Below are 26091 nucleotides of genomic sequence, written 5' to 3'. Positions count from 1 at the left end.
GCAATTTATTAGTATTTTTTTTCGAGGAGGACTTAACTCATAAAAGCTTATTTCATAATGGATGTGATGCAGCTTCTGGTGCATAGTCAACAAACACTAAACATTATGGATTATATGGCTATAAAAATTGAACTATATTATGATTAACTTATATCGGTATTATATGTCATGTTTAAACTGGTTTTCTTTTGTATTATCTATTATATTGTAATTGTGCAATATAAAAATCATTGTAATGATTATGCCCATAATGGGTCCTCTATTGGAAATAAAATAAAGTTTATCTTATCTGAATTCGGCAGATTACTTATCAAACGCATTTACCGGTTTCTCAGTCTGAAATATGCTAAGAGTTTTGTAACCGCTCTCTATTCTCAAGGATTTAATAGCCATGCATATCATTTGTGCACAAATAATTTATATAAAAAAATTATTTCATATAGTCTGAAAAAAAATCTGAAATAAGACTTGCAAAACACCGAACACCCCAAAATAATCTAAAACAATGAAAAAAACAAAATTTTATTATGTTATCTCATCTATTTCACGCATTTTAGTAAAAAGGTTAACAAAAAAAAATGACCCTAAAATGACATAAACGTTAGTTAATGAGACTCGGCGCACCAATAAAGACAATTTTAAGCGAACTGTGTCATGTTTTCTATAAATTCTTGATAAGAATAAGTAATTTTTCCAAACGCCGGATTTATCACCGACACGATTTTCTATTTATTTCACTAACATCCGGTCCTTTGATTTGCGTGGTCTCGAAATGGCTACAGCTGGTGATCCTCAGAAAAAAGAAGTTTTACCCTTTGTATACCAATATCTGAAAGATTTATGTTTTGATGGAGCAAAACAATTAAAGGAAACATTCAAAGTAGTAAGTTCGAAGTGTAAAAGTTCCCCATAGTGAGAGATATGTCTCAAACTTAAAGAGAAAAAAGAAAACACGTGGTTGTGTTGTTACATGAGAGTTCGTCGATCTCAAAGAGGAGGAGGTATCTATTTCCAATTCATTGTGTTTCTATGTATTCTATAAGGCAAGCAGTCAGAAAAAATCGATCGAAGAATTTAATTTTGGCTTAAATCTGACCTGACAAAAACTACTTTATTTGATAAGAAATACAAAAAGGGGGAGGGTGGAGGTTAGATAACATATATGTCTAGAAAATGTGTCCCAACATAACAGGTACAGCTCGTTTCGGAACTTGGTCGTTTCATACCTAGACGATTTGTACCTAGGTCGTTTCGTAACTCTGATGTTTCCTACTTGTTATAATTTTAGACAGGTGTAACTTACCTGTGTCTGTGTGAGAATGAAGTTAGTTTTAATTATTTTGAAATCCAGCAAATTTTAACTTTAGAATCTGTTGAAAAAGAAACGGACATACAGAAACGTTTCCAATGTTGGTCCTTTTGTTAGAGATTTTAGTTGTGATGTCATTTTCAATGTAAACAAAGAAACGCTATGATCAGGAAATGTTTTTTTTTCATATGAAAGAATTATATTATATTTAAATAAGATTGTAATCATTAATATCTTTAAACGAAGACGATACCAAGTCGGCTTGTTATTATTATCAGATACTGAAATCTGACTGATTGATCAAGTGATTTCCCCACGAGAACACATTTATTTTAATTGTTTTACTAGCAGTATTCTTTAGGAAATGAAAAACAAAAATTTGCAGGAAACAAAATAATGCTACTTCCTGTATATGCAAAGTCCTTTGACAAACGAGACTGGAAGAGAGAACAATACAGAAAAAAGTTTCTGCGCAAATGCCGGAAACCGAAAAAATTAGAAAAAAAAGTTAACAATTTTGAGTCCATTAATATGCTGATTTTTATATTGATTTTTCATTTTATTGATTACAGTTATTGGAGACAAAGTCCCCGTAATTCATGATGATCTGAATTTGTAGGTTCTGGAAGCATTGTAGATTATTATAGATATATTGATGTCTGCCAAGTGCATTGATGTCACCAATAGTCCAATACACCACACATCTTTATTTTAGATTGTCCCTAGTCTATGAAAGTTTTTCACCTTTGTTTTTATGCCCCTTCTGTAGTGGAGGGGGCATTAAGTTTAACCCTTGTCCGTCTGTACGTACATACGTCTGCACGTCCCAAAATTAGTTTCCGTTCTCTAACTTGAGTTTGCCTCAACCAAATGTTATGAAACTTATTAACAATGCTTATTACCACAAAATACAGATCAAGTTTGAATTTTGGTGGCGTCACTCTAACTGTTCTAGAGTTATGCCCCTTTAGAAATGAAAAAATTGCAAAATTTTTAGTTTCCGTTCTTTAAGTTAAGTTTGCCTCAACCAAATGTTATGAAACTTATACACAATGCTTATTACCACAAAATAAAGATCAAGTTTGAATTTTGGTGGCGTCACTTTAACCATTCTCGAGTTATGCCCTTTATAAATGGAAATAAATGCAAAATTTTTAGTTTCCGTTCTCTAACCTAAGTTGCCACAACCAAATGTTATGAAACTTATACACAATGCTTTTTACCACAAAACACAGATCCAGTTGAATTTTGGTGGCGTCACTTTAATCATTATCGAGTTATGCCCCTTTATAAATGGAAAAATTGCAAAAATTTTAGTTTCCGTTCTGTAACTCAAGTTTGCCCCAACCAAACATTATGAAACTGTTACACAATACTTATTACCACAAAACTCAGATCAAGTACAAATTTGGGTAGCGTCACTTTTATTGTTCTTGAGTTATGTCCCTTTATAATGTTGTATGCAAGCTGGGGCATCATCTGTGTCCATGGGGACACATTCTCCATTTATTTTTTACTGTTTTAACTTTTATAACGGGCTTTAGTTCTAAATCCAGTTACAAGTTTACAAAGGTTTCTCTCAACAGATATTTTCTCAGATACTGCTAGTAGTATTAATAGGTCAACTATATTCTGTGTAAAGCATGATTTTTAGGAGTACTTAATGTGGTATGATGCAAAAGAGACAACTATCACACAGAGACCAAAGTATGTTTTGTAAAAAATACAGGTCACAATATATAGCTTTCAACAATAAGCAACACCACTAATCTGGATTTTGCTATGAAAGGCCCTGACCATTCCAAATGTGAAACAGTTAATAAGAGAACTTTAACAACCTGATTTATTCTAAAAACTTTGTGAACGAATAAAAGTTATGGCAGACAGCAACCAACAACCCTTGGATGACCAGCTGATACAGCAAGCGATCATATTCTGTGTTTGCATGAAGCTGATTAAAAATGAAAAATGTCTAGACATCTAGTCATTTATACAAACTTTTTGTTTTGCAGAACCTACCACCGAAAGGGTCACCAAAGCTTGAAGATGTTTACACAGTATGGCAGAGGTAATTTACTAGATACATGGAGATAATGCACATTATAAGTACATTTCCTTACTTTCTTTGTCAGATCTCCAAATGAATGAAGACATACAAGGACATTGCTAGATTAAATTTTCATTATTAACTTTCTTTGGTAGTGTAAAAAGTCATTTGTGGGTAAAGATTGCATGAAATGCAATTAAAACCTTATGGTACTGACTTGATATCTATATCTTCCAAGGTTGATTACTACCTTTGATAGTTCAAACAAAATAGTGCAGTGAAGTGATCATTATTTAGATCCTATCCAGTCAATGTCCTGCAATTTATTGATGATATGTTATACTTTGATATTTAAGTTACAATATGATGTGTATTTGAATTACCATACTTGTAAAGAAAACATTTTTGTCGAGCCTTCGACTTTTGTCGAAAAAGCGAGACATAGCGATCCTACATTCCGTCGTCGTCGTCGGCGGCGTCCACAAATATTCACTCTGTGGTTAAAGTTTTTGAAATTTTAATAACTTTCTTAAACTATCCTGGATTTCTACCAAACTTGGACAGAAGCTTGTTTATGATCATAAGATAATATTCAAAAGTAAATTTTGTAAAAAAAAAATTCCATTTTTTCCGTATTTTACTTATAAATGGACTTAGTTTTTCTGCCAGGAAACATTACATTCACTATGTGGTTAAAGTTTTTGAAATTTTAATAACTTTCTTAAACTATCCTGGATTTCTACCAAACTTGGAAAGAAGCTTGTTTATGATCATAAGATAGTATCCAGAAGTAAATTTTGTAAAAAAAAATTCCATTTTTTCCGTATTTTACTTATAAATGGACTTAGTTTTTCTGCCAGTTAACATTACATTCACTCTGTGGTTAAAGATTTTAAAATTTTAACAACTTTCTTAAACTATCCTGGATTTGTACCAAACTTGGACAGAAGCTTCTTTATGATTAAAAGCTAGTATCCAGAAGTAAATTTTGTAAAAAAAAAAATCCATTTTTTCCGTATTTTACTTATAAATGGACTTAGTTTTTCTGCCAGTTAACATTACATTCACTCTGTGGTTAAAGTTTTTAAAATTTGAACAACTTTCTTAAACTATCCGGGATTTGTACCAAACTTAGACAGAAGCTTGTTTATGATTAAAAGCTAGTATCTAGAAGGAAATTTTGTTCCATTTTTTCCGTATTTTACTTATAAATGGACTTAGTTTTTCTTCCAGTTAACATTACATACAGTCTGCAGTTTAAGTTTTTAAAACATTTATTAGATTCATAAACTATCCTGGATTTTTACCAAACTTGGACAGAAGCTACTTACAATCAAAAGATAGTATAGAGAGGAATAATTTTATTAATTTTTTTCCTCATTTTTGCTGAGCCTGTGATTAACAGCAAAAAGTAGGCGAGACACTGGGTTCCGCGGAACCCTTACGAATTTTTTTATGAAAAATTACACAAGTAATGCATGGTGTATGAATCTGTTATAAAAATAGGTTCAACTACAAATGTACAATAACGAACAAAGGAAGATAACTCCAACTCAAATTTTTAACTTGCCTAGCAAAGTAATTTAATGTTTTATTTTTAAAATTCACAAAATTGCATAATGAAAGCAATCATTACCCTTCAGTGTTCACAAGCACTTTGATTAGGTCATTGGTAAGGCCAACTAAAATTAATTAGTAGATTTTCATTCAACTTTTGGGAAAAATTTGGGAGGGTGGGACTATTTTTTTTTTTTTTTTTATTTCCTCAGAAACCAAATTGGTCCAAATTTCCCTACACAAAGTCATTGTATAAATAAAAAAATCAAAAGTTTTCTAATCACTGAAATTTGTCATGTACCGAGATTTGTGTTCTTTGACACAGGTCACTGCTAATTATTCATGAGATGAATATTTCAGGCCCTTCCTGTAAATCTCTCCTACTCTCAATGTATCTTAACAATTATAGATCGACTTAATAATCCTGGTTAAACTACTAGAAGAAATGCGAAAACTGTGCTGATATTTTTCCATAGGAAATTTTGTATGACACGAAATTGTAAGCACGGTTTCCAGTAACAGAAATGAAAAAATCAGTAAATTTTTGAAAATAAAAAAAATCTAGGCGGGACAATTTCAGGGGGGCGGGCAGAGATGAAAATCAATCAATTGATTTTAATTGGCCTAATTAAAAAGAATTGACACCAATTAATTTTAATTTTATAAATACATTTAATATTGCTGATTTTATAAGCCTTCAGTGAAAAAGACCCCTTTTGTTTTTTGGTTCACTTGGTCAAACGTTAAAGTTACATCAGTGATTAATAGACTGAAATTTGGCCAAATCAATTGACATAAATTGTCAGCAGACTTAACAGTCTTTATCAACAAAACACCCAAAATTAGTACACAACCCCAAAAATGTTTCTTTTAATATAAATCAATAAAGATAGCCACTCGGCTATTCCATGATGCTTATGAATTTTCCTACATTTTCTACAAATTTAAAGTAGTTAGCATAAAACTCATTTTCTTAGCTCCAAAAACAGGCCTTAATGCCCCTACTCTTGTACAGTAGTAAGAAAAATCTGAACCAACTGGAATGTACAGTTGTCATTTAAATGTATATATTTATTGCAGTTCTAATGGAAAAAGGAAAAATGGAGACACGCCCACTTCTGGTAACAAAAAGGCAAAGACTGAATCATCGTCAGACTCCTCGGATAGCAGGTACTTATATACAATGTATTTACAGTAAAATATTGCCATAATTTGCCTAGAAATTTATGTGTTATTACATGTTTGACAATTGACTGAGTTAGAATTGGTAGGTTTGTATTCAAGCAAGAAGTATTTAAAAAGGTCATGTCTTCTATTAAAAAAAATAGAAATAAATGACAGAGATTTCTAGATATTTAAGGAATCAGAATATGTAAGATAGATACATTTTATATCAGAGCTTGAAAGGCACATAAAAATTGTCAATAAAATTTTAATTCCAATTAAGCACGACAATTTGTGTTGGTGATCATGGTGTCATAACGGTCATCCAAAATTAATACAAAAACATTTCTTTTTTAATGTATTCAAACTGTTTTTATAGCATTACCATTTTAAAGTGGTTATTTGCAAACATCAAATAATTCATTGATGCTTGCAGAAATTTAAATGATATATGCCCCAAGCAGGCTCACTAGATATTCTTTCTGATAATGTCTGTATCAAAAACAAAAATGCCATTTTCTATAATTATTCCATATATCCAGCTCTTCCAACAAAATTTTAAAAATAACTAATTAAACGTATACCATATTTATTTTCAGTGACTCAGAAGATGAGAAGGCTCAGAAACAGAAAGATAAAACACCAACGAAGAAGAGAGGAAGACAGTCATCAAGCTCTAGCTCCTCTGACTCGTCTGATGATGACTCTGCTAAAAAACCAGCAGTTAAAAAAGTAGCTGTAACGTCAAAAACTGGAAACAAGCCTGTTGTAACACCCAAGAAGAAGGCAAACAATGACAGCAGTGGTACATCTGATTCTGATGCAGATTCTGAAAGCTCTGATAATGAATCATCAAAAAAAGTTCCTGCCAAGAAAAAGCAGCCATCATATAACAATGTGCCACCACCAGGAGCTCTTACACCAAAAGGAAAAAGTCCTGCAGCAAAAAATAAAAAAGCAGAGAGTAGTTCTAGCGATAGTTCATCAGATGAAGAGGATAAAAAGAAGGCAAAGAAACCAATTACACCTGCAAAATTAGCCTCCAAAACTTCAACTCCAGCCAAGAAACCAGACAGTTCTAGTAGCAGTGAGTCTGATAGCTCTGAAGATGAGACTAAGGCAGCTAAAAAAACAAAAACAGCTGTGAAAAAGGCTGTTACTCCATCTAAACAGAAAAAGGAGTCCAGTAGTAGTGATGACTCTGACAGTTCTGAGGATGAGAAGAAAAAAACAGTAAAAAAGACTGTCACTAAACAAACTACCCCAGCCAAGAAAAAAGCTGAATCCAGTAGCAGTGATTCTTCTGATAGTTCAGAAGACGAGAAACCTAAAACAGCTGCAAAGGCAGCTACACCTAAAGCAAAGGCTGCCACACCAGCAAAGAAGACACCAACAATGAAAAAAGCTGAATCAAGTAGCAGTGATTCTTCTGATAGTTCAGAAGACGAGAAACCTAAAACAGCTGCAAAGGCAGCTACACCGAAAGCAAATAATGCTACTCCGGCAAAGACACCAACAAAGAAAAAAGCTGAATCTAGTAGCAGTGATTCTTCTGATAGTTCTGAAGATGAGAAACCTAAAACAGCTGCAAAGGCAGCTACACCTAAAGCAAAGGCTGCTACTCCAGCAAAAAAGACCCCAACAAAGAAAAAAGCTGAATCTAGTAGCAGTGATTCTTCTGATAGTTCTGAAGATGAGAAACCTAAGTCCTCTGTGAAAGCTGCTACTCCGGCAAAGAAGACACCAACAAAGAAAAAAGCCGATTCTAGTAGCAGTGATTCTTCTGATAGTTCAGAAGATGAGAAACCTAAAACAGCTGTAAAGGCGACTACACCTAAAACAAATAATGCCACTCCAGCAAAAAAGACACCATCGAAGAAAAAAGCTGTATCTAGTAGCAGTGATTCTTCTGATAGTTCAGAAGATGAGGAACCTAAAACAGCTGCAAAGGCAGCTACACCTAAAGCAAAGGCTGCTACTCCAGCAAAAAATACACCAACAAAGAAAAAAGCTGAATCTAGTAGCAGTGATTCTTCTGATAGTTCAGAAGATGAGAAACCTAAAACAGCTACAAAGGCAGTTACACCTAAAGCAAAGGCTGCTGCTCCAGCAAAGAAGACACCTATGAAGAAAAAGGCTGAATCTAGCAGCAGTGATTCTTCTGATAGTTCAGAAGATGAGAAACCTAAAACAGCTGCAAAGGCGACTACACCTAAAACAAAAAATGCCACTCCAGCAAAGAAGACACCAACGAAGAAAAAAACTAAATCTAGTAGCAGTGATTCTTCTGATAGTTCAGAAGATGAGAAACCTAAAACAGCTGCAAAGGCGACTACACCTAAAACAAATAATGCCACTCCAGCAAAAAAGACACCAACGAAGAAAAAAACTGAATCTAGTAGCAGTGATTCTTCTGATAGTTCAGAAGATGAGAAACCTAACACAGCTGCAAAGGCAGCTACACCTAAAGCAAATGCTGCTACTCCGGCAAAGAAAACACCAACAAAGAAAAAAGCTGAATCCAGTAGCAGTGACTCTTCTGATAGTTCAGAAGATGAGAAACCTAAAACACCTGCAAAGGCGACTACACCTAAAGCAAAGGCTGCTACTCCGAAGAAAAAAGCAGATTCAAGTAGCAGTGATTCTGATAGCTCTGATGACGATAAAAAAGCTAAAACAACAAGTAAGCAGGGATCAAAAAGCAATACGCCAGTTGCTAAATCAGTGACACCCAAGACCAAAAAGGAGAGCTCTAGCAGTGAATCAGATTCTGACAGTTCCGATGAAGAAAAAAATAAAAAGCAAACAAAAAAAGCATTAACACCTAACAATAAATTAAATAGTTCTAAGACTACTAAAAAGGATAGTTCAAGTGATTCAGACAGTTCAAGTGAATCAGACTCAAATAAGAAAAGTAAAAACACTGCTGTAAATAATAAAAAAGTGAATACAAGTGTAAACAATAAGTCAAAAAAAGACAGTAGTTCTTCTGACTCAGACAGTTCAGATTCAGAGGAAGAGAAAAAAGTAATTAAATCAGGTGTAAAATCACTGAATAATTCCACAGTTAAAACACCTAAACAGACACCTATTAAAAAAGTGGATTCAGACAGTTCGTCTGATAGTTCTGATTCAGATTCAGGAAAGAAGCCATTAACATCTACACCAGCTGTTAATGGTATGGTTAATGGGAAGGGTAGTAGCAGTTCTGGAGAGGACTCTGGTGTGGCAATGATGAATGGAAAGGTAATTATATTGATTATATTGTATACCATTCATTTGAGATGATTTGTAAAAAATATATTTACTTACAAAATTTTCCATATCGTCATTGTCCATTTTAGCCTTCAATGTTCACTCTTGAATTTAGTAGTTTGAATTTTATTTTGTTGTTTATAATTTCTCCATCAGGACTTGATACATGTGAAATACTAAAACCTAGAGACATGCTATACCCCATATCCTTTGTTTTTCTATAATGCAAATAATATTTAATAATAACAACACTGATATTATGTTAATCGAGACAAGATAGCAGTAAAACAAATACTTTAAAAGAAGGCATTTGAATTATTTTTAGCAACATGGTTAAAAAAGAGAATGAAATAAAAGGTTAAACACACAAATCAGTTTCTGTATAGATTTTCATGTAAATTCACCAAAATGATTTTTTTTAATGAATTTATTTTGAGAAGTTATAAAAATAGTAGACTTTTTTCAATGTGAAAAAAAGATGCAGAATTTATGTAAGTGAGAAAGTAACCCAACAACCCTTAAAAGCTGAAAGGCAACTAGGCGTCAGCAGATTATCTATGACAAAAGAAAAGCATCTCTACCTTATGTTAAGCTGTAAATTATCTGGGTCAAATATAAAGCGGAATGTTACCTTTTGAACTGAGTGATAGCTCTTTATGTGTACTTGATTTTGAGGAAAAAACTACCAAAATCATATAATACATGAAGATTAATGTGTCATGAAATAAGTTACTATACAAAAATATGTCATGAAGCAAGTTACTATACAGAAATATGTCATGAAACAAATAACTATACAGAAATATGTCTTGAAACAAGTAACTATACAGAAATATGTCATGAAACAAGTTACTATACAGAAATATGTCATGAAACAAGTTACTATACAGACATACATGTATGAAACAAGTTACTCTACAGACATACATGTATGTCATAAAACAAGTTATGATACTGAAATGTGTCATGAAACAAGTTACTATACAAAAATGTGTTGTGAAACAAGTAACTATACAGAAATGTGTTGTGAAACAAGTTACTATACAGAAATGTGTTGTGAAACAAGTTACTATACAGAAATGTGTTGTGAAACAAGTTACTATACAGAAATGTGTTGTGAAACAAGTTACTATACAGAAATATGTCATCAAACAAGTTACTATACAGAAATATGTCATCAAACAAGTTGCTATACAGAAATATGTCATCAAACAAGTTACTATACAAAAATATGTCATTAAAAAAGCTTCTTTTCAAAAATTTACCATAACTACCCAAAACAACCAAGTGTATTCAAGTGAAACAAAAAATTGTACTTCAAAATTATGCATATATATTGGTGATCAGACATGCATTTATTAAAGGTTAAGTTTTATTTTTGACGCTGCTATGTAAAAAATGTAAACCTGACAAAAAAATAATGCTTGCAAAAAAAATAGTGCATATCAATGAGCATGTGGTTGACAGAATGGTCAAGGTTTCTTTATATTAAAATGATTTTTTGTTTTTTTATCAAGGATGAAAAAACTCCGAAGAAAAAGTCCAAGGAAGAGGTAATACTTTAAACTATCTTCTTTTTTTTTGTGTGATCAATATTAAAAAATTCGTAAGGGTTCCGCGGAACCCAGTGTCTCGCCTACTTTTGCTGTTAATCGCAGGCTCAACAAAAATGAGGAAAAAAATTAATAAAAATATTCCTCTCTATACTAGCTTTTGATTGTAAGTAGCTTCTGTCCAAGTTTGGTAAAAATCCAGGATAATTTATGAATCTAATAAATGTTTTAAAAACTTAAACTGCAGACTGTATGTAATGTTGACTGGAAGAAAAACTAAGTCCATTTATAAGTAAAATACGGAAAAAATGGAACAAAATTTTATCAAAATTTCCTTCTAGATACTAGCTTTTGATCATGAACAAGCTTCTGTCCAAGTGTGGTACAAATCCAGGATAGTTTAAGAAAGTTGTTAAAATTTTAAAAAATTTAACTACAGAGTGAATGTAATGCTAACTGGCAGAAAAACTAAGTCCATTTATAAGTAAAATCCGGAAAAAATGGATTTTTTTTTACAAAATTTACTTCTGGATACTATCTTATGATCATAAACAAGCTTCTTTCCAAGTGTGGTACAAATCCAGGATAGTTTAAGAAAGTTATTAAAATTTCAAAAACTTTAACCACAGAGTGAATGTAATGTTAACTGGCAGAAAAACTAAGTCCATTTATAAGTAAAATACGGAAAAAATGGATTTTTTTTTTACAAAATTTACTTCTGGATACTATCTTATGATCATAAACAAGCTTCTTTCCAAGTGTGGTACAAATCCAGGATAGTTTAAGAAAGTTATTAAAATTTCAAAAACTTTAACCACAGAGTGAATGTAATGTTAACTGGCAGAAAAACTAAGTCCATTTATAAGTAAAATATGGAAAAAATGGATTTTTTTTTTTACAAAATTTACTTTTGAATATAATCTTATGATCATAAACAAGCTTCTGTCCAAGTTTGGTAGAAATCCAGGATAGTTTAAGAAAGTTATTAAAATTTCAAAAACTTAAACCACAGAGTGAATATTTGTGGACGCCGCCGACGACAACGACGACGACGACACCGACGGAATGTAGGATCGCTATGTCTCGCTTTTTCGACAAAAGTCGAAGGCTCGACAAAAATGTAGCCATCATGTTTTCTGCCAGTGTCACAATAAAAGACAGTATGAAAAATATTTAAAAAATCAATATAGTTTAAACATATTTAATCTGCCTAAATATGCAAAAGGGATTAAACATAATTAAATCAAACTAAGTCTTTGCCAATATATAGGCGAAAAACAAAACTTCAGAAAAGCACCTAAGATATATGTCAAACTTAAGATTACCTACCACATGAAGAACTTATAATATTACACAAATAATTGCTCTGCTTTTGAAAAAAGGTTGTAGACCTGCAACCAGTCATGATATATACAAACTACAAAATATTACTGGCAGTAAATTGTAGAACTTTCTGAGAAAACAAATGCTTGGTTTTGGGGTAAAGATCAACTCTTATGGTACTGACTTGATATCTATATCTTGGAAGGTTTATCACTACCTTTATAGTTCCAACAAAATAGTGATTTGAAGTAATCATTCTTTAGATGCAATCCAGTCAATGTCATGCAATTTGTTACTGATATGTTATACTTAGGTATTCAAGCTATAATATGATGTGTAAGTAATGCATGCCATATGAATCTGCATAAAAATAGATTCAACTACAAATGTAGAATGTACAATCATGAACAAAGGAAGATAACTCCAACTCAAATTTATGATTTGTCAAGGTAAATGCATTTCATATACACTATATCATTCAAAAAGAAATATTCACATTATCGTTTGCTCAACATGGAAGCGGAGTACCAGGAGACTTGTACAAACAAACAAAAAATGTTTTTGTTTACCTGTTATTTGTACAATAGTTGGCTGATTGCAGGATAAAATGTTTTCTTTAAATTCACAAAATTGCTAAATGAAACCAATCTGTACCCTTCAGTGCTTACAAGCACTTTGATTATAAGAAGTATAATATAATTTAAAATTTAAAGACTAATAAAGCACATAACTTGATTCCTATTACTTTGTATACATGAAAGCTATTGTCTATAATACAGAACCATCGCATGCTGACATGGATCATATTTTGTTAAGAATTCACACAGAAACTGTAGAAAAATTTCTGTTTGAAGAACAAAACTAAATACACAAGAGTTTTATAAATTGTCCATAAAATTCCAAACCAATTTCATTTGTGGTAATGATTTTTTTAACAGAACAAAAAGACTCCATTTAGAAGAGTACAAACAGAATCTATAGACGTGGATGATCGACTCAAGGACAATTCTTTTGAAGCCAAGGTAAATAATTGGCAGTATTATTGTAAGTCTGGGAAGTCTGTTAGGACAGTTCACATATAGACCACATAGATTAGTACCACCAGTGAATCCATCCACATTATATATTTCTTTTTTCTTATACAACCTGGCCATTCTGGACCACATTTTTATGCCACAGCCGTCACTAGAGAGAGCATTAAGTGTTACCCTTGCCTCAACCAAATGTTATAAAACTTGTACACAATGCATATTACCACAAAATATATATCAAATTGGAATTTGGGTGTTGTCACTTTTACCGTTCTCGAGTTATGCCCCTTTATAACGTTATATGCAAGCAGGGGCATCATCTGTGTCCCATGGACACATTCTCCATTTATTTTGAATAATGTACAGAAGGTTCCTTATAAAATTATCTTAATTTGTTATTCTTTGTTCTGACCAGATTCCAGAGGCATTTTTTAGAACTAAGTGATAAGTTTTCAAATTCCTGCTTCTCTTGAACTGCAAGAATAAATCTTTGATACCCTTATAAGAAAGATGGTCCACAAACTCACCATAAAAATTACTTATTTAGTACTGATCATATGGCATATAATGTTCATGGTGGCAGTTTAACTTTTTTTAACTTTTTTGGAACTTTTATAGCAATTTAAACCAGTCAGATTAAAGATAACCTAGTTGCCAGTACTTTAGTCTGATTGGTTAGCGTTCAAACTTTAAAAAAACTTATTGAAGAGGACTAATTGCTGCTGAACTTGGGAACTTTGTATGCTGTATTTATTTTGACCAGACATTCTTGATTTTGGCATGAATGATGTGTTATTTGATACAGACTGTTTTTAGCCTCTACTCAGAATTATTTTGTTATTTTGTTTTTCTTTTAGTCTGGTGCTTATGGATCCTGGGGAGAGAAGGCTAACAAAGACCTCAAGTTTACAAAAGGTAAATCATTCAGACATGAAAAGACAAAGAAAAAACGAGGAAGTTACAGAGGAGGAGCTATAGATACAAGTGTTCATTCTATTAAGTTTGATGATGAATAACATTTATTTATTTAATATGAATATCAATGTCATGAGAAGAATTGTATAAGATATATAAGGTGTTTGTCTTTTTTAAATGCTGAATTTTTCACTTAATCATGTCCCTGTTTAAGAACAGTATTATTTATAGGTTACAAGTTTCATGGATTTCTACAAGTACTTTCATAGTAACACTCCAGAAACTAAATGAATTGAAACTCGTAGGATAAAGTTTATCATATCATGTGATGGTACCTAAGAATTGTAACTTGAAACTTTTTCCACAAATAGAATTACCACAAATAGAATTGTTTTGAAGACAAGTTTTTGATATTGGGACATCATGGAATATTTAATAATTGAATAGGAACTTCTGGTTTGCAAATGTCAATAATCTTGGTGTACAGTTAACATTTACCTTTATGTTTATACTTATCTGAATAAAAACATTGGAGTAATTTATCTGTTGAATTGTGTATATTTTTTATTTCCTTGGTGCTTTTTTCCAATAGAAATGAATGTTTGTTGTGAAAAGAATTCACTATTTTCAGTGCAATAGCAATGAAGTCATTTCTCTTAAACTAAAGTGGTCAATAATTTGTATTTAATGAAATATTTTCTAGTCCTGTTCAAAACATTTTTAGAACTTAATCACCTTAATCCATTACAGTAACTTCGTTAAAATTGTTTTCACTTTATGTATTGCTCTATTTCACTTAACATTATTTGGTTTATTCAGAGATATCCGTCGTTTCAGAATCTAATGCATTCTGGGTAATATTTTCAAAAGCATACAGGAAAACTTTGTGATAGGCTAACATTATCATTGATAATGAATATGATATACAATACTAAAACAATGATGTGATATTATTTTCATTATGGGGTACAAATAATGAAATTACCCATAATCCATTAGATTCTGAAACAGCAAATTGATTGATGATTGAAGTATGTAGAAAAAAGCCCAAACATATAATCGCTCATATATATTATGGAGGTTTTGTTGTTATGCTATTTTATCATTTTATGTCTTTATTGTCTATGGACATCATACAATTTAAAAAAAAGTATTTAATTGTTACATTTCTGATTAGAAAATGTTCATTTTACCTTAAATACTTTTGTTCATTTCATTCCCAAAAGACATGGTAATATTTTTGTTGTCATTATTGTTGAAATAATATGTAAACCTCATTTAGATTTCATTGATAATGAATATGATATACAATACTAAATGGGACAAGTTTCCAGAAAAAGTACACAAGTTTCAACTTAAGTCGTCAAAAAGTAATTATATTATGCCCCTTTAAGTATTAACTCCAAGCCTGTTAAGATGCTAGGGGTTTATTATATTACTATTCATGGGATAATAATTTCCATTCTTTTTTACATGGTAAGAACAAGTGTTTTAGATCTTCCATTGTATTTGCAACAAATATTACACTTCACTGAATTCCCTATAGTAAAAACTAATTGGACAGTGAAAATGAATGTATTCTTTGATACTTCTGGTAGTATTTTGTTCAGGGACAGTGAAACATATTTTTCTTTGATACTTCTGATAGAATTTATTTTGTTCACATCTAGATGTAGGCTATTAAATTATCATATTTTTCAAAAAGTATTTCTTCACAAATATGTTGTCTGGTGTAACAACAGTAAAACTGATTACAAAACAATAGTTTTGCATGCACAGAATTCTATCGGATTGTAATATTATACATTTTGATCCTATAATGTTAAACAATGGCAGAGTTTTATTTTAGAACTGAATGCATACTTGTACTTTGTTATATCAAAAAATCATAATAAACAGGTACACAATGAAGTAGTCTTTTTTTTTTTAGAATAACTGAGAAATATCTTTTAAACTCCTTTGGTAAATGGCCCTAGGTTTGGGTATCTTCCTCTTTGTTTTTATATTTTTGATGGTTGGGATTTGGTATGTGTAGCTATGCTTCATATTAGGAATTCTGGTACAAACATTTACAAATTCTGATCAATAACTTTGATGCTTTGGTTTGGATAGCCCTGCTTTGTGTTCTGGTACATTTACAAATATATTCTACATAGAGAATCCCTGGAATTACATTGGTGATGATAATGATAAGAATGATAGTTTGGTGTTAAATGTTCTGTGGCAAATATTACATGCTTATCAAAACAAGGATAATTTTTATATTTGAATATGAACCATGCTTTTTAGCTCACCTGGCCCAAATGGCCAAGTGAGCTTTTCTCATCACTTGGCGTCCGTCGTCGTTAACTTTTACAAAAATCTTCTTCTCTGAAACTACTATGCGAAATTAAACCAAACTTGGCCACAATCATTATTGGGGTATCTAGTTTAAAAAATGTATTCGGTGACCCGGCCAACCAACCAAGATGGCCGCCATGGCTAAAAATAGAACATAGGGGTAAAATGTAGATTTTGGCTTATATCTCTGAAACCAAAGCATTTAGAGCAAATCTGACATGGGGTAAAATTGTTTATCAGGTCAAGATCTATCTGCCCTGAAATTTTCAGATGAATCCGACAACCCGTTGTTGGGTTGCTGCCCCTGAATTGGTAATTTTAAGGAAATTTTGCCGTTTTTATACGACCGCAAAAAATTTTTGTGGTCGTATATTGGTATGACGTTGGCGTCGTTGTCGTCGTCCGGCGTCGTTGTCGTCGTCCGGCGTCGTCCGGCGTCGTCGTCGTCGTCCGAAGACACATTGGTTTCCGCACTCTAACTTTAGTTTAAGTGAATGGATCTCTTTGAAATTTTACCATAAGGTTCAATACCACAAAAGGAAGGTGGGGATTGATATTGGGGGTTATGGTACCAACAGTTAAGGAATTAAGGGCCAAAAAGGGGCCAAAAATAAGCATTTTCTAGTTTTCAGACAATAACTGTGGAATGGTGTATGGATCTCTCTGAAATTATACTACAAGTTTCCATACCACAAAGGGATGGTTAGGATTTGCTTTGGGGAGTTATGGCTCAAACCGTTTAGGAATTAGGGGCAAAAAAGGGGGAAAAACAAGGTTGTCCTGGTTAATGGACAAATACTTTAGTACAAAACATAATTTAAAGCAGTGTAAGGGAGATAAATCAAATACATCATTGAAATTATCTCCCTTACACTGCCTTTAAATTATGTATAAAGTAATGGTCAATGAACAATTAAGATAATTTAAAACAGTGTAAGGGAGGTAATCCAAATACAACGTTTTGGTTACTTCCCTTACTCTGCTTTTAAATTATGTTTAAAGAAATGCATATTTATAAAGGAAGACCAGTAAAAATATCTGCAAAGGTTGCATCTTTTTTTTTTACAAAAAAATCCATATGAAAGATTTGACACTATATTTTAAATTCTATTATAAAATAGATTAAGTTAGCACTATGGTAAATTTAAATGGGTAATTATGGTTGCAAACTCCATTGAAAAATTTCAAGAAGTAATCTTTAATTGCACAGTATGGCGCATTAGATTTGTAAAATCTTTGACCACATTTATTTATTTGTTATGCCGAATCTAACCGTGTATTTAGATTTTTAATTTTGGGTCCAGTTTTCAAATTGGTCTACTTTAAGGTCCAAAGGGTCCAAAATTAAACTTTGTTTGATTTTAACAAAAATTGAATATATGGGGTTCTTTGATATGCTGAATCTAAACATGTATTTAGATTTTTGATTTTTGGCCCAGTTTTCAAGTTGGTCCAAATTGGTGTCCAAAATTAAACTTTGTTTGATTTCAACAAAAATTGAATATATGGGGTTCTTTGATATGCTGAATCTAACCATGTATTTAGATTTTTTATTTGTGGACCCCGCTATCAAATTGGTTCATATTGAGGTCAAAAGGGTCCAAAATTAAACTTCGTTTGATTTCATCAAAAATTAAATTATTGGGGTTCTTTGATATGCCAAATCTAACCATGTATTTAGATTTTTAATTTTGGGTCCTGTTTTTTAAATTGGTCTACATTAAGGTCCAAAGGGTCCAAAATTAAACTTAGTTTGATTTTAACAAAAATTGAATTTTTGGGGTTCTTTGATATGCTGAATCTAAACATGTGTTTAGATTTTTTATTATGGGCCCAGTTTTCAAGTTGGTCCAAGTTGGGGTCCAAAATTAAACTTTGTTTGATTTCAACAAAAATTGAATATATGGGGTTCTTTGATATGCTGAATCTAAACATGTATTTAGATTTTAGATTTTTGGCCCAGTTTTCAAGTTCGTCCAAATTGGGGTCCAAAATTAAACTTTGTTTGATTTCAACAAAAATTGAATATATGGGGTTCTTTGATATGCTGAATCTAACCCTGTATTTAGATTTTTTATTTGTGGGCCCGCTATCAAATTGGGTCATATTGAGGTCAAAAGGGTCCAAAATTAAACTTTGTTTGATTTCATCAAAAATTGAATTATTGGGGTTCTTTGATATTCCAAATTTAACCGTGTATTTAGATTTTTTATTTTGGGTCCCGTTTTTTAAATTGGTCTACATTAAGGTCCAAAGGGTCCAAAATTAAACTTAGTTTGATTTTAACAAAAATTGAATTCTTGGGGTTCTTTGATATGCTGAATCTAAACATGTGTTTAGATTTTTTATTATGGGCCCAGTTTTCAAGTTTGTCCAAGTTGGGGTCCAAAATTAAACTTTGTTTGATTTCAACAAAAATTGAATATATGTGGTTCTTTGATATGCTGAATCTAACCATGTATTTTGATTTTGGACATTGGACCATAATAGGTAAATTAAAAAAAATCAATTTCTTAGACCACATTCTTTCTGTGTCAGAAACCTATGCTGTGTCAAATATTTAATCACAATCCAAATTCAGAGCTGTATCAAGCTTGAATGTTGTGTCCATACTTGCCCCAACTGTTCAGGGTTCGACCTCTGCGGTCGTATCAAGCTGCGCCTAGCGAAGCATTTTATTGGTTATTATCTTGAATATTATTATAGATAGAGATAAACTGTAAACAGCAATAATGTTCAGCAAAGTAAGATCTACAAATAAGTCAACTTGACCAAAATGGTCAGTTGACCCCTTAAGGAGTTATTGCCCTTTATAGTCAATTTTTAACAATTTTCGTAAATTTTTGTAATCTCTTACAAAAATCTTCTCCTCTGAAACTACTAAGACAAATTTAACCAAACTTGTCCACAATCATCATTAGGGTATTTAGTTTAAAAAATGTGTCCGATGACCCTGCCCCCGAACCAAGATGGCCGACATGGCTAAAAAATAGTACATAGGGTAAAATGCAGTTTTTGGCTCATATCTCTGAAACCAAAGCATTTAGAGCAAATCTGACGGAAAAAAATTGTTCATTAGGTCAAGATCTATCTGCCCTGAAATTTTCAGACCAATCAGGCAACACATTGTTGGGTTGCTGCCCCTGAATTGGTAATTTTAAGAAAATTTTGCAGCTTTTGGTTATTATCTTGAATATTATTATAGATAGAGATAAACTGTAAACAGCAATAATGTACAGCAAAGTAAGATCTACAAATAAGTCAACATGACCAAAATTGTCAATTGACCCCTTAAGGAGTTATTGCCCTTTATAATCAATTTTTTACAATTTTCATAAATTTTGTAAATTTTTGTAAATTTTTACAAAATATTTTCCACTGTAACTACTGGGCCAAGTTCATTATAGATAGAGATAATAGTAAGGAGCAAGAATGTTCAGTAAAGTAAGATCTACAAACACATCACCATCACCAAAACACAATTTTGTCATGAATCCATCTGTGTCCTTTGTTTAATATGCACATAGACAAGGTGAGCGACACAGGCTCTTTAGTGCCTCTAGTTCCACTTAGCTGGATTTTTAAATGAATAGTTCACTAGACTTAGGTAACGGTCCGCAGGAAGGCATGTCACTTTGAATGCATTATTCTGACTTGGAGGTGAATATTTCACTCTTGCTACTACATACCCTGTTCTGAGTAAAGAAGCAGCTAATATCAATTTTCCAATTTTAGTGCTTTTGCTTAGATATATTAGATATTAGCACTATGTTCCATGGTAGAATGTGAAGCTTGACATGGAATAATAATTCTATAACAAAACTTCCTGACAAAAGTGCCAACATGTACAGAATTGGTTTCATTTTATTTCTTAATTTGGAGAACATCAACAAATTTTTTGATAGCTTTCAAAGGCCAAATGATATTAAAGTTATGATTGGGAGACCCTGTGTGATGCTAATTGGTGGAACAAAAAATGTAGAAGATACATAGGGACAATCAAAATCCAGAAGTGGGAGAAACACCAAATACACAATTAAATAAGATGCAAAAACAACTAATGGAGAAAGACAACACCAAATACACGAAAGAAATAAGATGCAAAAACAACTATCAGTCCATAGAAAACTAAAGATTGGACAACATGAACTCCCAACGAAAATAGGGGTGAACTCCAAATTGCTCCTGGAAGGTAACAATTCCTGTTTCATAAGTGTCAACCATCGTGTTGATCATTATAAATTTGAATTTGTTTATCTCCTACAAATTTTATATTATGCCGAATGTAAGAACACATTTTAAGGTTGTGCATATTTTCAGGATTTTGATCATGGTCTAACTTGTGACTTCTGACTAACTTCTAGTTCCCTATCTAGATATTGTTTTCATTTCTTGGCAGCAAAGGGCCAAGGCATATAGTTTTATCCATCTGTCCTCTTATTTTGTCTTTCTAAAGTAAAACGGATGTCCTAGACTTTTTTCGTTACAGATATTGATCTTGATGTTTTTGTGCATTAGTGTAGAATGATTACATACAGACAGAGTTTGTGTTTCATTCCAGTTCCAGAGGGAATATCAAGATCACATAATCCTATTGACAGTTACTTTAATATATCATAACGATATATAGTTTCATATTAGTATAACATAGCTTCAAATTACCATAAACCTGAAATATTTTCTGAATATATAATATGTACACAACGTGATGGTATAACATCATGAATGAGATATGTTTGATTATTAAGAAGTATAGAAATAATGATCCGTAATTAAATTCAACAACCAAAGTCTAGAAAAAAAATTCTGTCACCCTAAGTTGGGCAATCAACAATCAATCATCACACCTTTGAGAATAATTAGTTTGTCAAAGATTTTTGAAATTTTAAACTCTGCTGTAAGAGTAAGTTGATGGATACTTCAGAATAACAACAATTTCTGATGTGTTCTTTTAACAAACATTAAAGCTGGTGTAACAGTCTGGTAATAAGAACTCACGTAAGACAGGAATGAGACACAAAAACAGACCAGTTTGTCACAAAAGTTCATACAAATTATGAGTAGTAATATTTTCAATGTGTTGCTATGAAATTGAGCCTATTGTGAAACACAGGATAGTTGAATAAACCTAACTGATGAAATAGGGATGGCAAATCAACAAAAGTAGTTTTCATATATGAATGTAAATATAATTTATTTGATATTGTCCACATAATAAATAAATTTCACAATAAAAACCCAAAACTTAAAAAATATAGATTATATCACAGATGACAAGCTTCACAGTTAGTTAACAATACACAAGCAAATGCATCACAGACATATTATATAAATATTTTAGTTAAAAGATTTGGTTGTTACATAACTTATTACTTCCTTGTGTAAATTTACTTTTTAACATTTAATATTGTGCAAAATCAAATTAGGGGATATTTAACACTATTTCTGACCCAAGTAAGTAACATTTTTAAGTGGATGACCTTTTTAACAATAAAAATCAGTGACAAATTTGCAATAAGTTTAAAATGAGCAATATATATTATAGATACTTCCATGAAACTTACAAGCATGCATGTCATTCTAGAAATATTCTTTATTGTAAATAATATTCAATAATTGTGTTATGTAAAGTTAAAATAAAGAATAACTGTTTAATTTTATCACAAATATGGGAAAGATAAACCATGTTAACATGATTGCTGATTTAATAAGAAAAGTATTAAATTGAAAGATTGTGACCTGAACAGATCTTAACCAATCGGAAATCTGTATTCTAGGGATTTCTCACATTGTAACCTGACCAGATCTTAACCAATCGGAAGTCTGTATTCTAGGGATTTCTCTCATTGTAACCTGACCAGATCTTAACCAATTGGAAATCTGTATTCTAGGGATTTCTTACGCTATAACTTAAAAGTACATGTATTATTAAAGGCAAAATTTGTCCGAGTGCCTTTCATAGAGGTAAATAGGAAGAAAACATTAACAATTATTATCTATAACAACATGAAAAAAATATATTTATACAACATATACTCTTTGGGCCACTATTTGACAATAAATCAAATCAGTAAATAATTCTAACTAATGCTATTTATAACAGCAGTTTCACTAAATGCTGGACGGAATGGGAGACATTAGAAAATAAAAAGGTAAAAAAAGTTAGATCATTTGCACTTATTGCTGGATAGACATTGTTAATTCAAAAGGAAACAAATAATTAAAAAGTATTCACTTATAATTTACAATTGTATTTGCTGCATGGATAAAATAATAAAGTTTTTAATTATTTACATTTATTACATCCTACAGACAAAGTCTAAAGTTATATGTTCTTTCACGTATGTTCAGTGAAGAAAATAAATACTGCTGAGAAAAACAACAGAAACTATTAACTGAATAAAACTCATCTTTCATTATCACAAAAAGATAAGATTATAAAATTTCATCAACAGGGAAAATAATACGAGAAATATCTGTCAGACTGAAATTGGTTTTGATGAATGTGTATCACAAATCAATTCAAACCTCTATTTATGAATGATAAACGGACATAGTACTGGACATGGTCCTTTTTAATTATCTTTTCAAAGCTTAGCATAGCGCCAATTTCTGACCATGTCCTTTAATCTAATGTTTCTGTCTATGTATGAAAACACAGTGTTCATAGATTTTTGGTTTATACATATTCATCCATCTTTTCATGGAAGTTTTGTGCGCTGGATGAGAGGTGCTCCTTTAAGCGGAGAGGATGCAGCTGTAGTGTTAAGCTTAATGTTCTGTCTGACATAACTGATTCTCTCCCCTCTAATTCTAGGATCTGGGTGTGGTCCTGCTATAGGCTGGGAGGATCTTCCCCTTGGTGGGTTGTATTCAGGTATTGTTCCTTTAACATCATAACTCCACTGCATATCATTTGTCTGGAAAAAATCAATTCTTCATAAATGAAAATCAACAAAAAGCATTGATATACAGTAAATGCAAAATATAAGATTGAAGAAAGCTGGTGTATAGAAGAAAATCATAAATATGCTGTGTATAAAATCATGGACTCAAATATATCGTACGGTGTTTACAACTGATAAATTTTGGGGAATGTACAATAAGAATTGTTTGGTGACTTAAAGTAAGGTAAACAGGACTGCCGATAGTTTTTCCAAATAGCAGTGCCATAATTGATTGAAGTTTGAATAATAATAAAAAGTATTCATATTTTACAAAAACAGTCTAGCTATATGTAATGTCAAACATGTCTATAAGGGGTATCATTTAGATGTAAGTCAGGTGCTCTGCATACATGGGTAGGCAGGTGCTGAGAATAAGGAATTAGAGGACCTTATTTTGACACAAAATTGGCTTTAGATTACCTTTGTTAATTTTTTTTTCTTTTTATTTGGAGGGGCACCACAGTCTGAATCTGTGCCTGGGTAAGTACTAACTACTATACAAAGTATTTGACCTGAATACACAAATTGAATTACCTGAACGATGAGTTTGGCTTGGTAGAGTTTACCATACACATTTGGCAGGAAGTTAATTTTTAGTAGTGTTCCGTTAGTACCCTGTGGTAGTAACTCTCCTGTCTGTGGAGATACTGTAAATTCTGGATCACTTCCAGCACCAAAGTAGGCATTGTAACATACTGGATGTCTGAAAAGGAAATTAATATGTTATTTTCCTATTTATCTTTCTGATTACAACTGCTGGAAAGAAAAATGCAGTAAAAAGTCAATCATTTAGTTTCTTTCTTTAACTGTTATTTAAATGTTAAAAATTACAGGAAGTTTAGAAAATGTCATAAACAAGAATCCACACTTTATTTCTATGTTCACTTAACCCTGAAATTTGACTACAACTTCATTGTAAACTACCTTGACAAAAAACAATGTGCAGACCAGAAACATAATGCTGCCCCTTGAAGCATAGGCGAGACAAAAAAAAATTATAACTTCTTGTGAAGCCATGGGTTGAATGTTCATAATTTTTTTTTTATTTCTAATAGATGTTTTGTATCTTTTTAAATATAGGTCTATATATCTATTCCTTTTGTTATTTTTCTTCTGTGTGATTAACCTATGAACATCCGGATGTTGCTGATCTCAAGTTTCACCACAAATTTGTGAATATTTCTTATGTTTAGTTTGAATACCACAACCTCTTAGAATAACATGACTTACTTAGCCTGGCTTGTCAATCTAAATCCTACACTTGAATCTTTTCCTAATCCAGCAGCTTCTAAAACAATGGTATCATCAACTTGTGGCTCAGTGGCTACAAATTTCAATGGGAATTTCCAGAGACCACCTGTGGCTGCTCGTACTTGTAATTCTACACAGTGACTATAAATAGATCAATATTTTATATGAAATTTTCCATAAAATCGCATTTATGTCATTCAAAGCCTACAAATGATTGTACATTGCATTATAGTTTACCTATGAATGAAATCCGTTCTTTTTGTCTTTAGTTACTGTATTTGACAACCATTTTGTATATACTATTGTATTAAATGTTACAGGTTGCATAAGACATCAGTAAGACAATCTCCAAATATGACAGATTTCATAAAATGCATGGACAACTAGAGAATATTGTTATATTTGCATAAGACCTAAAATTAACATAAATATAATAAGGCCTTATTTTTATCAAAAAATTCATAAACAACATTTGTTCTAAACAAATAATTTCACCATTTTAAAACATTGCATGTACAATATTTACCTCATTGGTTTAAATGGAGCAAATATTGTATGAACTGTCTCTCTCTGACCAGAGATATATATTAAATGTAAAACATTTACCTCAATGGTTTAAATGGAGCAAATATTGTATGAACTGTCTCTCTCTGACCAGAGATATATATTAAATGTAAAACATTTACCTCAATGGTTTAAATGGAGTAAATATTGTATGAACTGTCTCTCTCTGACTAGTTAGCAGATATATATTTAATGTAAAACAGTTACCTCATTGATTTAAATGGAGCAAATATTGTATGAAATGTCTCTCTTTGACCAGAGATATATATTTCATGTAAAACATTTACCTCATTGGTTTAAATGGAGCATATACTGTATTAAAGACCAGTATGACCAGTCCTGATGCCGTCTCTCTCTGTATTCTGACCAGAGATAAAGCAACTGAGTTTTGTAAGTTGTCCTGAGTGTCTCCATCTGGATACTTTATTTCAAATGTAAACTCTTCGGCTGTGGCTAAAGCTAAAATGAAGAAGTCAAATGTAAACTCTTCGGCTGTGGCTAAAGCTAAAATGGAGAAGTCAATTGTAAATGTTCATGTAAATATAAATTATGACATCCAGTAAGAGTTGCATACATAAATTTATCACTACTGTAACAAAAGCAGTTTCAGGCCTGCTTCTGTGTCAAAACATTGATTTTGGTGCTTAGTTCTGAGGAATTTACTTATTAATGTAATAGGTAGTTTTTTGAATAATTGGGCTAGTCTAAGAAATTTCAAATGATTGAAAAGTCACTATGTAAACTGTGTTTTTTTAACCTATTGTTCAAAATACGTCTTTTTTCTTCTAATGAAATGTCTAGTGACACTGAAAATGCTAAAGATGTTTGAATTTGT

The 26091-nt window shown here is 31.8% G+C and overlaps 2 protein-coding genes across 7 annotated transcripts in view; one reads left to right on the top strand and one right to left on the bottom strand.

Annotated features, from left to right (window-relative positions):
- Nucleotides 1-743: 743 nt before the first annotated feature.
- Nucleotides 744-16065, top strand: LOC127725591 (nucleolar and coiled-body phosphoprotein 1-like). Its single transcript, XM_052232674.1, has 7 exons — nucleotides 744-883; nucleotides 3322-3377; nucleotides 5994-6083; nucleotides 6677-9323; nucleotides 10850-10885; nucleotides 13147-13230; nucleotides 14097-16065. Exons 1-7 carry the CDS (start codon nucleotides 773-775, stop codon nucleotides 14253-14255), a joined length of 3183 nt encoding a protein of 1060 aa, XP_052088634.1. The 5' UTR covers nucleotides 744-772; the 3' UTR covers nucleotides 14256-16065.
- A 5606-nt stretch (nucleotides 16066-21671) lies between these two features.
- The window catches only part of LOC127725585 (cilia- and flagella-associated protein 47-like), a 55687-nt gene continuing 51267 nt past the window's right edge, over nucleotides 21672-26091 (bottom strand). For 5 of the 6 annotated variants that reach the window (XM_052232658.1, XM_052232661.1, XM_052232662.1 and 2 more), the window contains 4 exons: nucleotides 25544-25715; nucleotides 24672-24833; nucleotides 23976-24144; nucleotides 21672-23414 (listed from right to left, as the gene is read on the bottom strand). In XM_052232658.1, the coding sequence (XP_052088618.1) occupies nucleotides 23196-23414; nucleotides 23976-24144; nucleotides 24672-24833; nucleotides 25544-25715 (722 nt within the window). In that variant the 3' untranslated portion in view covers nucleotides 21672-23195. The remainder of the gene's footprint in view (nucleotides 23415-23975; nucleotides 24145-24671; nucleotides 24834-25543; nucleotides 25716-26091) is intronic. The other variant, XR_007993042.1, reaches the window with a different exon arrangement.

The sequence above is a fragment of the Mytilus californianus genome, unplaced genomic scaffold (assembly GCF_021869535.1).
Source record: "Mytilus californianus isolate M0D057914Y unplaced genomic scaffold, xbMytCali1.0.p SCAF_15, whole genome shotgun sequence".
Taxonomy (NCBI): domain Eukaryota; kingdom Metazoa; phylum Mollusca; class Bivalvia; order Mytilida; family Mytilidae; genus Mytilus; species Mytilus californianus.
Note: the sequence above shows the minus strand (reverse complement) of the source record. Positions and strands in the feature narration are given on the sequence as shown.